This window comes from Mobula hypostoma, chromosome 11 (genome assembly GCF_963921235.1).
Source record: "Mobula hypostoma chromosome 11, sMobHyp1.1, whole genome shotgun sequence".
In the NCBI taxonomy this organism is placed as follows: Eukaryota; Metazoa; Chordata; class Chondrichthyes; order Myliobatiformes; family Myliobatidae; genus Mobula; species Mobula hypostoma.
Genome location: NC_086107.1, coordinates 63,020,078 through 63,036,846, shown reverse-complemented (window position 1 = coordinate 63,036,846; position 16,769 = coordinate 63,020,078). Strand labels below are relative to the sequence as shown.

General features: G+C 42.1%; 1 protein-coding gene across 2 annotated transcripts in view; it reads left to right on the top strand.

Annotated features, from left to right (window-relative positions):
- LOC134353795 (N-acetyl-beta-glucosaminyl-glycoprotein 4-beta-N-acetylgalactosaminyltransferase 1-like) overlaps nucleotides 1-16,769 on the top strand; it is an 897,506-nt gene that overhangs the window by 817,641 nt on the left and 63,096 nt on the right. For both annotated transcript variants that reach the window (XM_063062183.1, XM_063062184.1), the window contains one exon: nucleotides 3,324-4,647. In XM_063062183.1, coding sequence (XP_062918253.1) covers nucleotides 3,324-4,647 — 1,324 coding nt within the window. The remainder of the gene's footprint in view (nucleotides 1-3,323; nucleotides 4,648-16,769) is intronic.

The following is a 16,769-nucleotide window of genomic DNA, read 5'->3' as shown; positions in this document are numbered from 1 at the left end:
TGAACACAGGAGATGAGGGTTACCTGTAAAGGAAATTTTGCTGTTCATGACATTGAGCTGTAGACTACCCAGGTAGAATATGAGGACTTGCTCTTCTAGTTTGTGCTGGGCCTCGCACTGGCTGTGCAGAAGACCAAGAGTGGACAAGAAATATAGAGTACTACAGCACAGAAAGAGGCCCTTGAGCCCATCTAGTCTGTGGTGAACCGTTATTCTGCATGGTTCCATTAACTTGCACCTATACCACAGATTTCCAGACACCAATCCACATCCACAAAGTTCTCTGGCCGCTCATTTCACATTCACCCCATTATCTGAGTGAAGCTGCTCCCCCTCAGATTCCCCATAAATATTTCACCTTTCACCCTGAATTTATGACTTCTCATTCTAGTCTCACCCAACTTCAGTGGAAAATGTCAGCTTTCATTGAACCTGTCTATACCTCTCATAATTTTGTACACCTCTTTCAAATCTCTCCTCATTTTCTTATTCTCCAGAGAAAAGCAAACCTTTCACTATAACTCAAGTCCTCAAACCCAAACAGCATCCTTGTAAACTTTCTCTGTATTCATCTAGTCTTATTGATACCTTACCTTAGATAGGTGTCCAGAACTGCACACAACACTCCAAATTTGGCCTCACCAATATCCTATACAACTTCAACAGAACATTCTAACTCCTGTACTCAATACTCTGATATATGAACATAAGGTTTTGCAGATGCTGGAAATCCAGAATAACACACACAAAATGCTGGAGGAACCCAGCAGGTCAGGCAGCATCTATAAGAGATGAATAAACTGCTGACGTTACGGGCTGAGACCCTTTTTTAGGACTCCAATGTACCACATTATCATCCAGATCACTGATATAGACGACAAACAACAAAGAACCCAGCACTGATCCCTGTGGCACACCACTAGTCAAACCAACCATTTACCACCATTCTCTGGTTTCTCCCACTAAGTCAATGTTGAATCTAATTCATTACTTCATCCTGAATACCAAGTAACTGAACCTTCTTGACTTATTGGCGAGACCCGACGCAGACTGGGAGACCGCTTTGCTGAACATCTATGCTCTGTCCGCCAGAGAAAGCAGAATCTCCCAGTGGCCACACATTTTAATTCCACATCCCATTCCCATTCTGACATGTCTATCCACGGCCTCCTCTACTGTAAAGATGAAGCCACAATCAGGTTGGAGGAACAACACCTTATATTCCGTCTGGGTAGCCTCCAACCTGATGGCATGAACATCGACTTCTCTAGCTTCCGCTAAGGCCCCACCTCCCCCTCGTACCCCATCTGTTACTTATTTTTATGCACACATTCTTTCTCTCACTGTCCTTTTTCTCCCTCTGTCCCTCTGAATATACCTCTTGCCCATCCTCTGGGTTCCCCCCCCCTGTCTTTCTTCCCGGACCTCCTGTCCCATGATCCTCTCGTATCCCCTTTTGCCTATCACCTGTCCAGCTCTTGGCTCTATCCCTCCCCCTCCTGTCTTCTCCTATCATTTTGGATCTCCCCCTCCCCCTCCAACTTTCAAATCCCTTACTCACTCTTCCTTCAGTTAGTCCTGACGAAGGGTCTCGGCCTGAAATGTCGACTGCACCTCTTCCTACAGATGCTGCCTGGCCTGCTGCGTTCACCAGCAACTTTGATGTGTGTTGTTTGAACCTTCTTGACTACTCTCCCATGCGGGACTTTGTCAAAGGTCTTGCTAAAGTCCATGTAGACAACATCCATTGCCTTTCCATCATCAGCTTTCCTGGTAACCTCCTTGAAAAATTCCACAAGACTGGTTAGACATGGCCTATCACTCACTAAGCCATGTTGGCTATCTCTAATCAGGCCCTGTCTATCCAAATACTTATATATCCTGTACCGTAAAATACCTTCCAATGATTTACCCACTACTGACGTCAGACTCACAGGCCTGTAATTTCCCGGCTTATTCTTAGAGCCTTTCTTGAACAACAGAACAATATTAGCTAATCTTTAGTTTTCTGGCACCTCAGCCGTGCTTAAGAACCTTTTAAGTGCCTCTGCTAAGGAGCCTGCAGTTTCTGTACTGGCCTCTCTCAAGTTCCAAAGGGACACCTTGTTGGACTCTAGGGACTTATCCACCCCAATCTGCCTCAAGGCAGCAGGCACTTCATCTTCTGTGATCTGTATGTTGTCCATGCCTCACTACTCAGTTCTGTAGGGTCTGTTTGTGTTACAAATAAATAGAGACATAATAAATTATTTAAGATCTCCTGCAGTTCTTTCAGATCGAAAGTGTTCCCTTATGTAAGAGTGGGAAGAGGAATTGAAATGCCATGCATCCAGAAACTAAGGATGGCGGCTGTGGACAGTGTGGGTCCTCTGGAATCCAATAACCTATACTATCCTAGAGAGGTTTTCCATTAATCTGGACTTGGATAGAAACTTTAGAAGAAAACATCGCAATTTTTTTCCTCTTATTGAATGAAGATCATTTGCTCTGACAACAAATTATATTAGCTTTGATTGTGCATTTCTTTATTTTGTTTCATTATATGCCTCTAGTCAGAGCTGACATTATCACACACAAGCTCTTACCACAACATAATCTCTTGTTTTTGAGGTTCCATGTTGGAACCTGACATTACATTGATACCATATCATCATTGATATTAGTTGCCCAGGACCCCTTTGTAACCCAATAATGCATATTCAATATCCTTACAACTAGAATCCCATCATGGATGATAAGGATGTAATAGAATGCAATGAACTACTCACTACTGTTGCATTTAAGTATTTTTCCTAATTCTTCTTTGGCAATTAAGTGAATTGAAAATAAACTATAAAGTCTATTGTGCAACACAACAGATTGGGGAATGGGGTTGGCTGAAAGGTATTGGGGAATATAGGAGCGTCTGATCCAATGGATTGGGTGGGGGGGATTATATTAACATGGGAGAGGTCTGGAGATTTCACGGACAATGAAAAATTAACATAGGTGTATGCCTTGGGCTCTTCCTGAACCCATGGCTAAAAGTGGCTCTCTCCATTTGGTGTTCAGAGACCTGTGTATTTCTGCAGGGTAGAATTTCTTGTGTGATGCCAAAACCAGGGTCGAACACCACTTGTCACAGCCTAGCCCAGGAGGTACTGGGTGTCTGTCTTAAGACAAGGATCCAGAACAAAAGTCTGTAAATGTGCTCACCATGCAATCTAAAAAAAAATTCTATTGCATGGTTTTGCATTGAAAGCTGCCTTTTAATTCTTGGTCACTCTTCATATTAACTCTCTATCACTTATTTACTTTTTACCCACACGTTTTGGATATTATAGATTTCCCTGAAGAATCAGAAGGAGTTGATACAGAACCTGTACTACGCAGCAGCAAGATGACGTGGAACAAGGAGGACCTGAAGGAACGAGGAAATAGCAGCCTGTTTCAGAGCCAGTTGGTCGCAAAGAGGAAGCTCCTGCCACTGCTTGAGGACAATAGGGATGACTTTGACTATGTGGACAGCCACAAAAGAAAGACCACGACCAAGGACTTTCACATGATGAAACCACAGCAAAAGGCCTTGCATCCAATTCTTCAAGAAAAGGATGTGTCCCCATCCACTGTAGCCGACAACAATCAGGAACTGGGCCTCTTTCACAAACCAAAACACAGACAAAGTAGGTCACTAACCTGGGCTAAATTCAACCCAGAGGAGTCAAATAAAAAACCAGCCAGTCAATCCAAACTCAGTACGAGTAGCTTGTTCAACTTGCAGTCAGAGATTTCTATTCCACTCATCCCCAGTAAAACCAAGCAGTTTTTGAGTAATACTGCTTACGTAGGCATCCATAAAAAGAGACTTGGTGAGCCCAAGAAGCTACAGAATAAAATCTATGTTACTAGACCCCAGCAGAAGAAAAATACCTTGCTTACAGAAAAGCCTAGGGAATTGTTTCCTGGAGTGTACTCGCACGCCAATGCCAGGAATAATGAACTGCAAGACCTGAGCTCGATAAAGAACTTGACTTCCATTGCAAAGGGGAAAAAGACAACATTATACCTCACTAATAAAATGTTTTTGTTAAGGAACGCAACATCTCAGGAGCAGGAAGTGCACGATGCGAATAATGATTCTTTTCGGGTTACAACATTTAAAAAGGTGAAGAGGAACTGGAAGGCACTGCACAGGAAACAGGAACAGATTAGGGATGACATGAACAGACACAATGTTACTGCAACACCTCGTGTATACTTTACGCATGAGGAAAATGTGGACAAGGAAGATTTTATCCTTCCTATTCACAAAAAAACAAACGAACTTAAACCAACATCCTTTGCTCCTGAAAATTTTTCTGAAGAGACAACCTACTGGAAGGCTGGTGACTTGAGTGAATCCCAGCAAATTTATAATGACCAGTTTGAGGCAACCGATGAAGGACTGTCAGATTACAGTTATGAGGATTCTGAGCCTCAGCAGGGCTGGATGGAGGAATCTATAAACTGGCAGCGAACATTCAGTGTCAGCTCCATGGATTTTGAGCTCTTGCGGTCAGACTGGAATGACCTCAGGTGTAATGTTTCTGGCAACCTACAAATGAGTGAGAGTGAGGTGGTAGATGTTTTAGCACAGTACATGGAGAAGCTGAATGAAAAAAATGGCGGGTGAGTACCTTCAAACTATATTTTTGTGCAATTATTTTAGAATATCAAACATAGAACAGTACAGAACAGGAATAGGCCTTTCGGCCTACACTGTTGTGCTGAATCAATTAAATTAGTGATCAAATGGCTAACTGATCTCTTCTGCCTATATAATGACCATATGCTTTCATTTTCCTCTCATTCATAGTCTATCTAGATGTCTCTTAAAGGTCCTTAATTTTTCTGCCACTAGCAGCACTCTAGGCAGATTATTCCAGGTATCTACCACTCTCTCTGTAAAAAAAAACTTGCCCCTCACATCTCCCCTTCTCACCTTAAATGCATGCCCTCTGGTAATAACCTTTTCCCGGGGAAAAGATACCATCTGTCCACTCTGTCAATGCCTCTCATAATGCTATAAAGCTCATTCAGATCTCCTCTCAGCCGCCGCCACTCCAGTGAAAACAAGACAAGTCTGCCAAACCTCTCATTATGGCACGTGTCAAATAATCCAGACAGCATCCTGGTAAACCTCTTCTGCACCCTACAAAACCTCAAAATCCTTCCTATAATGGGGTGATAGAACTGTATGCAATACTCTAAATACAGCCTAACTAGAGTTTTATAAAGCTGTCTTCACCTTTGATCTACCAAGGTGCAACACTTAACATTAGACCAGCTTAGACCTCATCTGCCATTTCTCCAACAATATCTGTCTCTGATATATATCCCATTGAATTCTTTGCCAGTCTTCTACACTATACCATCAATCTTTGTATCATCTGCAAACTTACTAACTCGCTCATCTACATGTTCATCCAGGTCATTTATATACACCTCTAACAACAGAGGTCTCAGTATAAGTCCCAGTGAAACACCTCTAATCACAGCTAGAATTAGTCACTTCAACACCATCCTCTGTCTTCTAGGGGCAAGTCAGTTCTGAATCCAAATGACCAATTCGGCATTGATCCCGTGCATCTTAACCTTCGGGATGAGCCTTCCTTGAGGGACCTTCCGAAAATCCACGGGGACAACATCCACAGCTCCATCTTCATCAATCACCCTCATCAGCTCAATTAATTTGATAGGACCCAACTTGCTCTGCACAAAGTCATGCTGGCTCTCCCTAATTAAGCCATGGCTTTCTAAATGCTCATATATCCTATCCCTGAGAAATCTCCCCAGTAACTTCCCTACCACTGATGTGAGATTCACCAGTCTATAGTTTCCAGGATTATCCCTGGTTCCCATATTAAATAATAAAAACTACTCACCAGTCCATCAGGATTTCATCTGTGGCTGGAGAAGGCACAAAGATGTTAGTCAAGTCGCTATCAATATCTTTTCTTACCTCTCTCAATAATATGGGGTATATCCTATCAGGTCCTGGTGACTTATCCACCTAACACTCTTTAAGAGACTCAACACTACTTCCTCCTTTACCTCAAAATGCCCTAACTTATCAATACCCTCAGCACTAATCCTCTACATCCTTCTCCTTCATAAGTACTGATGTACAGTACTCATTAAGGACCTCACTCACATTCTCTGCATCCAATCAAATGTTCCCTTGTTTATCCTTGAGTGGTCCCACCCTCTCCCTTGTTATTCTCTTGCTCGCTCTTGATTTATAGAGTGCTTTGATCCTACTTGCCAAGTACTTTTAATGGCTCCTCTTGGCTTTCTGAAATCCTTTCTTGAGTACTTTTCTGACTTCTTTATAATCCTCAAGAGCTCTGTTTGATCTTAGCTTCTTAAGCTTTACATATTTTTCCTTTTTCTTCTTGACTAAATTCATCATCTCTCTCAACATCCAAGCTTCTCTTACCTTGCCATTCCTGTCCTTTCTTCTGACTGGAACATATCTGACCTCTACTCTGTGCAGTTGGTCTTTAAACACCCTCCCCATGTCAGGTGTGACTTGCCCCAAAACAGCTGCTCCCAATTAACTTCCTTTAGTTCCTGTCTAATGCTCTCATAATTTGCCCTGCTCCAATTTAATACTCTCCTGAAATATCCATAGTTATCTATAGGTGTCTTAAAATTTAAGGAGTTACGGCTATTGTTCCCTAACTGCTGACCAACTGAAAGGCTGGTCACCTCCTGGATGCACCTAATAAGTTCTGCCCCGTCTAAACTTCTTGCACTAAAATGTGCTTATTTATATCAAGAAAGTTGAAGTCCTCCATGACAACAATTTTTATAACTTTACTTAATCTGTCTACATATGTGTTCCTCAATGCCCCAGTGGCTATTGGGGAGGTGGGGTCTGTAGTACAATCCGATCAGAGTGATTGCACCCTTCCTATTTTTCAGTTCTACTCGTAGCGGCTCAGCAGACGAGCCCACCATTATGTCCCCTCTGAGTGCAGCTATGATATTGTCCCTGATTAGTATTGTAACTCCCCCAGCTCTTTTACCTTCCTCTCCATCTTTTCTAAAACACTAAAACCCTGGGACATTAAGCAAATATTCCTCTTCTTCTCTCAACCAAGTCTGTAATGGCCACAACATCCTAGTTCCATGAACTGATTAATGCTCTAAGTTCGTAACCTTTACTCATAATACTTTGAGCATTAAAATATGCACACTTCAAACTATCCATCCCATCATAATTATTACTTTGACCATGCTTTATTTTACTGTTTTACATCTACCTTCCTCTCCATCCTCTACTTTCTGCCCTGGTGTTCTAATTCCCATCCCGCTGCCAAAATAGTTTAAATCCCTCTGAGTAGCACTAGTTAACCTTCCAGTCAGGATATTAGTTTTCCTCCAGATTAGGTGCAACTGGTCCCTCTTGTACAGGTTACCACTCCCCCAGAAAAGGTTCCAATGACCCAAGAACCTGAAACCCTGCCCCCTGCACCATTTCCTCAGCCACTCATTCATCTGTACTATCACCCTCTTCCTGCCCACGTGGCATCAGGAGGCAGAGATGACTATCTTGGAGGTCTTGCTTTTCATCCTCTTTCCAAGCTCCCTATACTCACTGCAGAGGACCTCGTCCCACTTTCTACCTACCTCATTTCTTTCCCCTCAAGAATCTATAGCTGTTCGGAGACGTCCTGGACCGTAGCACCTGGGAGGCAACGCACCATCCTGACATGTCTTTTGCAGCCACAGTATCTCCTGACTATCCTCCTAACTATACTTGTTGCTGAGGGGAATGGCAACGGGGAACCCTACACTTACTGCTTACTCCAGTTACATCTCTTGGTGGTCACCCATCTACTATTTGAAACCTGTACTCTGGGTATGACCACCTCATTCTCTTCTCTGAGGTTTTCATCTTCCCAGTTGGTGCTGAGTACATCCAGCTCCAGCTTCAATTCTTTTACCTTGTCAGTCAGGAGCTGAAGTTTGGGTGCACTTCCTGCAGATGTAATCATCAGGGAAATTGTTAGGTGTCCTGCAATCTCGCTTCTTACAAGAGCAGTATTCTATTGCTGTAACTACCGTCCTGCCTACACTTGTTATGCCTTTGGCTCTAACTTCTCAAGCTTATGTTCTACGGTCAAACAAATGACTCCAAAAGTCTCTGCACCTTTAGACTCCACATGTTCTCACTGAAGCCTGCTGACCCAAAGCCTGACCATTCTAACACTAGCCAACTCCAACGATGGCCGCTCCCACAATGGTCACTCTGCTTACACCTCACTTCTTTTTATTGGCCCTTGCTAATTTACTAACATCCCAAGCAAACTCTCACTCCACAGACAAATCTCGACAGGCACCACTCACTTTTTAAAAATTGGTGCATAAACTGTATGGGGAATTGTCTCCAACACTCTCTGCACTCTCCCGCTCCACAGTCAAGTCCAGACAGGCACTGCTTACTTTTTAAAACTGGCGTGTAAAATCCACAAAGAACTGTCTCCAACACCCTCTGTGTTCTCCTGCTCCACAGACAAGACCCAAAAGGCACTGCTTGCTTTTTAAACCTGGCCCATAAACTCCATAAGGAACTGTCTCCAACACTCTGTAATCACCCAGTCTGCTCCATGCTTCCTCCCTGTTTTGATGTTTTTTGCAAGAGTGGCTCCTATTGCGAAGTGATATGTAAATCTTGTATTGGCCTTAACTCACGTCATTTACTCTATCACTCTGTCCTTTTCTGTGAACTCCAAACGTATCAACAAACATGAAGGCGGTTTGGTAGCATTCACTCATGGTCTCACAGTTAGAAAACTTTGCTGAGTTTTCAGGCGGTTGGACAGTTTGGAGTAAGAAATGAAGAGATCCTAAGTTTTGTTAATCAGCAGTGGAAGGAAACTTTCCTAAGCAGTTCAACATCAGAAGCAATATTTCGCGGACCCAGCAACATTGCAGGAGAAAGCTTTTATAACCAAATCATAAACATGAGAAAGTCTGCAGATGCTGGAAACCCATAGCAGCACACACAAAATGCTGGAATAACTCAGTAGGTTAGGCAACATCTATTGAAATGCATAGACAATTGACAGTTTGTGCCAAGACCCTTCTTCAGAACTGAGAAGGAAGAGGGAAGACTCCAGAATAAAAGGTAGGGGGAGGGGAAGGAGTGTAGCTGGAAGGTGATGGGTGAAGCCAGGTGAGTGAAAAAGCTCAAGGACTGGAGAAGAAGAAATCTGATAGGAGAGGCAAGTGGACCATAGGAGAAAGGGAAGGGGGTCCCTGGGGGAAGTAACAGGCAGGTGAGAAAAGGTAAAAGGTCAGAGTGAGGAATAAAGGAAGTGGGGGAGGGAAGTTTGTTTACTGGAAGGAGAAACCGATATTCATGCCACCAGGTTGGAGGCTACCCAGACGGAATATAAGATGTTACTCCTCCACCCTGAGGGTGGCCTCATCTTGGCAAAAGTCAAAGCTGTAGATCAACATGTCAGAACAAGAGTGGGAATCGGAATCATCATGTTTGGTCACCAGGAAGTCCTACTTGTGGAGGATAAGAAGTACTTATCAAAGTGGTCCCCCGATTTACGATGGGTCAAACCAAAGCATGGTTTTAAATCTGTATTTAGAAATTAAATATTTATCTCTAGGATACTGTTACAACAAACACAGGGGGAAATGACAGAGTCCTGGTTTAAATACTTGCATGAATTTGCTTGTTAATGTGGCGTGAGCTGCTGGCAGAAGTGGTGGATGTGGGTTAGGTTTCAATGTTTGAAAGAAACATTTGGATAGGTACATGGGCGGGAGGGGTATGGAGCACTATGAACTGGGTGCCGGTTGATGGGATGAGACAGATTAATAAGTTGGCATGGACTAGATGGGCTGAAAGGCCTGTTTCTCTGTAATAATGCTCCATGATTTTATAATCACAAATAGGCATTTTTTTGGTGCCCAGTAACCAGTTGATTGCAAGACAAGTTCACTTCATAGCCATGCTGAAGAGGATAATGATGTCACAGAAAGTTGGCAAAGTCCTGTACAGCATTTTGCCTGCCAGTGAAAGTAGCATTGCCTGATTGGTTTGAATAAGCTTTTTTTCCATGGAAATGTTTTGATAGACAATTAACCTGTGGCCGCAAACTTAACTATGTTAAGGTATGAATGTCTCTGACTTCCAAGATCGTTCAAAATGTCTTAGAAATAATTACATTAAAATTAAAACATAGAATAATGATGAAAACAATTACATACATTTAAGTTAATGCAATTGATTTAGAATCATTACCTGGAGATAAACCTCTTTCCCTCACAGCTGTTCTTCACCATTGACACAAAAAGAGTAGCTAAACCTGTGCCAGTTTTAACCATCTCTCAGGAAGCTTAGGATTTCTGTGCATGCACGCTCTTGTAAGGGAGTCTGGAATTTGCTTATGACTGCCAGCAGTTTTATGTGGAACTCCAGCGTTCGTCAGGAAAATTCAGGTGATGCTAGAGGGTTTTAAATGTAAAGTTTGTTTGGAGAAACTGGGAGCTGCATGCTAAGAAGTTTGAGAGGAAATTTGGTAAAGGTGAACAAGGTCATGACTGTCATATAAGGTAAGCTGAAGCTATTAAGACCCCAGACACAGATAGCAAAATACAAAATATTCAGTGGAATGAACACATGAACACAAAAAAATATGAGCAGGAGTAAGCCAATTGACACCTCAAATCTATCCTGATATTTGATATCCATGGCTGATCTATGGTACCATCAACTCTTCTATCCCAGTTCCTTGATCTTTCAAATATTTATCTATCTCCACCTTAAGTATATCTAATGATCTGGCCTTCACCTCCCTTGGGGGCTGAGAATTGCAGAGATTCACTTCCTTCTGGGAGATGCAAATTCTACACACCTCAGTTTCAAATGACTGGCCTCTTACTTTGTAGATATGCCCCTGCTCTTGACCTTCCCACTAGATTTCAATATCTGTACTGTTAAGGACCCTTAGGATTTTATATGTTTGAATAAGATCGCCACTCATTCTTCTAAACTCCATTGTATACAGACCTAAACAGTTCAGCCCCTCTTGATAGGACAACCCTTTCATCCAAGAATTAGAATAGGAAACCTTTTTGTATATCTTGAACTCATTACCTACAAGGGGTAGTGGAAACTAATTTAATCAGAACCTCAAAAAGGAAGAAGGGATAGACATGAAGGAAGGGGAGGTGGGGTGGCGTTGCTGGTTAAAGAAGAGATTAACGCAATAGAAAGGAAGGACATAAGCCGGGAAGATGTGGAATCGATATGGGTAGAGCTGCGTAACACTAAGGGGCAGAAGACGCTGGTGGGAGTTGTGTACAGGCCACCTAACAGTAGTAGTGAGGTCGGAGATGGTATTAAACAGGAAACTAGAAATGTGTGCAATAAGGGAACAGCAGTTATAATGGGTGACTTCAATCTACATGTAGATTGGGTGAACCAAATTGGTAAAGGTGCTGAGGAAGAGGATTTCTTGGAATGTATGCGGGATGGTTTTTTGAACCAACATGTCGAGGAATCAACTAGAGAGCAGGCTATTCTGGACTGGGTTTTGAGCAATGAGGAAGGGTTAATTAGCAATCTTGTCGTGAGAGGCCCCTTGGGTAAGAGTGACCATAATATGGTGGAATTCTTCATTAAGATGGAGAGTGACATAGTTAAGTCAGGAACAAAGGTTCTGAACTTAAAGAGGGGTAACTTTGAAGGTATGAGACGTGAATTAGCTAAGATAGACTGGCAAATGACACTTAAAGGATTGACGGTGGATATGCAATGGCAAACATTTAAAGGTTGCATGGATGAACTACAACAATTGTTCATCCCAGTTTGGCAAAAGAATAAATCAAGGAAGGTAGTGCACCCGTGGCTGACAAGAGAAATTAGGGATAGTATCAATTCCAAAGAAGAAGCATACAAATTAGCCAGAGAAAGTGGCTCACCTGAGGACTGGGAGAAATTCAGAGTTCAGCAGAGGAGGACAAAGGGCTTAATTAGGAAGGGGAAAAAAGATTATGAGAGAAAACTGGCAGGGAACATAAAAACGGATTGTAAAAGCTTTTATAGATATGTAAAAAGGAAAAGACTGGTAAAGACAAATGTAGGTCCCCTACAGACAGAAACAGGTGAATTGATTATGGGGAGCAAGGACATGGCAGACCAATTGAATAATTACTTTGGTTCTGTCTTCACTAAGGAGGACATAAATAATCTTCCAGAAATAGTAAGGGACAGAGGGTCCAGTGAGATGGAGGAACTGAGCGAAATACTTGTTAGTAGGGAAGTGGTGTTAGGTAAATTGAAGGGATTGAAGGCAGATAAATCCCCAGGGCCAGATGGTCTGCATCCTAGAGTGCTTAAGGAAGTAGCCCAAGAAATAGTGGATGCATTAGTGATAATTTTTCAAAACTCGTTAGATTCTGGACTAGTTCCTGAGGATTGGAGGGTGGCTAATGTAACCCCACTTTTTAAAAAAGGAGGGAGAGAGAAACCGGGAAATTATAGACCGGTTAGCCTAACGTCGGTGGTGGGGAAACTGCTGGAGTCAGTTATCAAAGATGTGATAACAGCACATTTGGAAAGCGGTGAAATCATCGGACAAAGTCAGCATGGATTTGTGAAAGGAAAATCATGTCTGACGAATCTCATAGAATTTTTTGAGAATGTAACCAGTAGAGTGGATAGGGGAGAACCAGTGGATGTGGTATATTTGGATTTTCAAAAGGCTTTTGACAAGGTCCCACACAGGAGATTAGTGTGCAAACTTAAAGCACCTGGTATTGGGGGTAAGGTATTGATGTGGATGGAGAATTGGTTAGCAGACAGGAAGCAAAGAGTGGGAATAAACGGGACCTTTTCAGAATGGCAGGCGGTGACTAGTGGGGTACTGCAAGGCTCAGTGCTGGGACCCCAGTTGTTTACAATATATATTAATGACTTGGATGAGGGAATTAAATGCAGCATTTCCAAGTTTGCGGATGACACGAAGCTGGGTGGCAGTGTTAGCAGTGAGGAGGATGCTAAGAGGATGCAGAGTGACTTGGATAGGTTGGGTGAGTGGGCAAATTCATGGCAGATGCAATTTAATGTGGATAAATGTGAAGTTATCCACTTTGGTGGCAAAAATAGGAAAACAGATTATTATCTGAATGGTGGCCGATTAGGAAAAGGGGAGGTGTAACGAGACCTGGGTGTCATTATACACCAGTCATTGAAAGTGGGCATGCAGGTACAGCAGGCGGTGAAAAAGGCGAATGGTATGCTGGCATTTATAGCGAGAGGATTCGAGTACAGGAGCAGGGAGGTACTACTGCAGTTGTACAAGGCCTTGGTGAGACCACACCTGGAGTATTGTGTGCAGTTTTGGTCCCCTAATCTGAGGAAAGACATCCTTGCCATAGAGGGAGTACAAAGAAGGTTCACCAGATTGATTCCTGGGATGGCAGGACTTTCATATGAAGAAAGACTGGATGAACTGGGCTTGTACTCGTTAGAATTTCGAAGATTGAGGGGGGATCTGATTGAAACATATAAAATCCTAAAGGGATTGGACAGGCTAGATGCAGGAAGATTGTTCCCGATGTTGGGGAAGTCCAGAACAAGGGGTCACTGTTTGAGGATAAAGGGGAAGCCTTTTAGGACCGAGATTAGGAAAAACTTCTTCACACAGAGAGTGGTGAATCTGTGGAATTCTCTGCCACAAGAAACAGTTGAGGCCTGTTCATTGGCTATATTTAAGAGGGAGTTAGATATGGCCCTTGTGGCTACGGGGATCAGGGGGCATGGAGGGAAGGCTGGGGCGGGGTTCTGAGTTGGATGATCAGCCATGATCATAATAAATGGTGGTGCAGGCTCGAAGGACCGAATGGCCTACTCCTGCACCTATTTTCTATGTTTCTATGAATTGGCTAGATATTGAGTACAAAAATTCGGAGGTCATGATAGTACAGGACGTTGGAGAGAATGCACTTGAAATATTGTATAAAGTTTTGGCCACCCTGCTCTAATAAAGACATTATTAAACTGGAAAGAGTGCAGCAAAGATTTGCAAAATATTGCTGGGACTGGAGGGATTGAGTTTTAGCAAAAGGTTGGACAGGCTAGGACTTTATTCCTTGGAGCACAGAAGGCTGAGAGGTAATGTTATAAACACAATAAAATCATAAGGGGCATTAATAGGGTGAATGCAGTCAATCATTTTTCCCTGAGTTGGGGAATCAAGAACTAGATGGCATAGGTTTAAGATGAGAGAGGAAATATTTGATAGGAACTTCTTTTACACAAAAGATATTACTGTATGTATTATGGTTTGAGCTCCCAAAGGAAGTTGCAAGTACAATATCATAAGACAGTTGGACAGATAGATGGATTGGAAAAGTTTATAAAGTTATGGGCCATACACTGGCAAATAGGGCTAGCTTGGATGGGGCATCTTGATCAGCAAGGACTATTGAGACCGAAGCACTAGTTTCCATGCTGTATGACTCTATAATATTAGAGAGATTAATTTGCAGATCAATGGTGCAAGAGCGGAGAATAGGACTGACTCGATTGCTGTGCTAGCAGTTGGCAGTGACCCAGTAGATTGAATGGCCTCCTGCACTGCTTCCATTAAGCAGCCGGCAGAAACCAGAGTAGATAACCTAGTTCTTTATTTAGATTGAAATGAAGGTTGAAATATAAACCCTTTTTAATTATACATGAAACATCTGCATTCAGCCAAAGTAAATATTGCACAATATAAAAATGTCTTGATTGTAAGGATATAAATGTTTAATTGCAGCTGATGAAAGCAAAATCATTCCTGTAATATTTCTTATGACACGGCTTGACAGAATAAAACAAACTGCAGTGGAGTGTCCCCTTTTTGCACAGCTTTGCATGTGTAAGACAACAGCATGTATCTGATCTATACTCCTTCTGCACTCCACAGCTTACTATTGGAAAGGTCACCTGCCCTCTAGTCTCCACATATCTGTCCCAATCTTTCTTTTTTTATTCATTATATAATATTCTGCAATCACCTGAATCTTTTCCTTCTCTTAAAACTCAAAATATGATATCTTGCACATTCCGTTACAACAACCGATGTTGAAGCCAACATTAGATTAGTTTAGATTAGCTTTAGATGTCACTTTTACTTCAAATCATACAGTGAAGTGCACCATTTGCATCAAAGCAAATCAAGGAGAACTATGCTGGGCAGCCCACAAGTGTCGGCATACTTCCGGGACCAACATAGCATGCCCACAACTCATTAACTCTAACCATATGTCTTTGGACTATGGGAGAAAACCAGAGCACCAGGACCCATGTAGTTATGGGGAAAGCGTACTAACTCCTTACAGACAGCGGCAGGAATTGAACCCCAATCAAACAGCTGACACTGCAAAGCAGTATCCATTATCAACATTAATTCATTTCATTGTTGACTTGCAAGATATGGGCAGTGCTGGAGAGGTTGCAGTTATTTCAGTTTGTTCTTAGAGTGTGATAGTAGGCTGCCTTCTTCTTAAATCACTGTCCTTAGGTGAGGAAGTTTAATACACAGCGTTTGTAACAATGGAAAAGAATAGCCAGGAAGTTTTGTGACCAGGGTGAGAACTTGAAGGTGATGGTGCTCCAACAAAACTGCTGGCTTTGATGGTAAAAAAATGTATATAAGGGTGATGTTGTCAAACTAACCTTCAAGAGTTGCTGCATTACACCTTTGCACATATTGATAGCCTCATATGGCAGTAAGAGAATAAGTAAATTGTGTACGTTAACAGCAGTAGCGTACTCTATCTTAAATATCATTGAGCTTCTTGGATGTTGGCGGCCCAGTAGTGACGTGTGATTAATATTCTATCACACTTGATAGAAGAAAGACTATTCAATGGCCAAAATTCTTCCACCCATTTAATGCCAGTGGACAAAGGTGCATTTCTCTTCTTCTAGCTTCTGGAATTCCATTTAAGTTTCTCAAGTAAAACAAAACGCTTCTAGGCGTATTGAGAAAAATGTTAAAAGAAATGCATTTTCTGGTCTACTGCACTGTGAAACATTGGTTACTGATCATCAGCCAATTAAATGAAAGCAATTTGATTGAGGATTTATTTTAATTTATTCATAGTATTTTATGACATACATATGAATTTAGCCCCACCACTCTTTACAGTGTGTACACTCCATAGAGGTGTCCTTCATCTAACCCCTTTCTCTCTAATTCTCTTTCTCATTAATTTACAATATTACTCCTTAGATCTTGTTCAACTTAACCACTCTCACTTGAAACATGCTCCATTTTCTGTTCATCCTTTGGGTAAATTTTTGGCACATTAGCCTTCATAAATCAAAGTATTGAATACACGATTGGGATATTATGTTGAAGCTGTATAAGGTGTTGGAGAGACCAAATTGGGAGTATTACCTGCAGTTTTGGTCACCTACAGAAAAGACATCTTTAAGATTGAAAGAGTGCAGTGAAAATTGGCAAGAAATGTTGCCCGGATTTGAGGACCTGAGTTTTAGGTTAGGACTTTACTCCCTAGAGTGTAAGATAATAAGAGGTGATTTGATAGAAGTTTACAGAATTATGAAGGGTATAGATAGGGTAAATGCAAGCAGGCTTTTTCTACTGAGGTTGGGCGAGTGTAGAACTAATGGTCATGGGTTAAGGGTGAAAGGTGAAATGTCTAAGAGGAATATGAGGGGGGAGCTTCTTTACTCAGAGGGTGGTGAGAGTATGGAAGGAGATGCC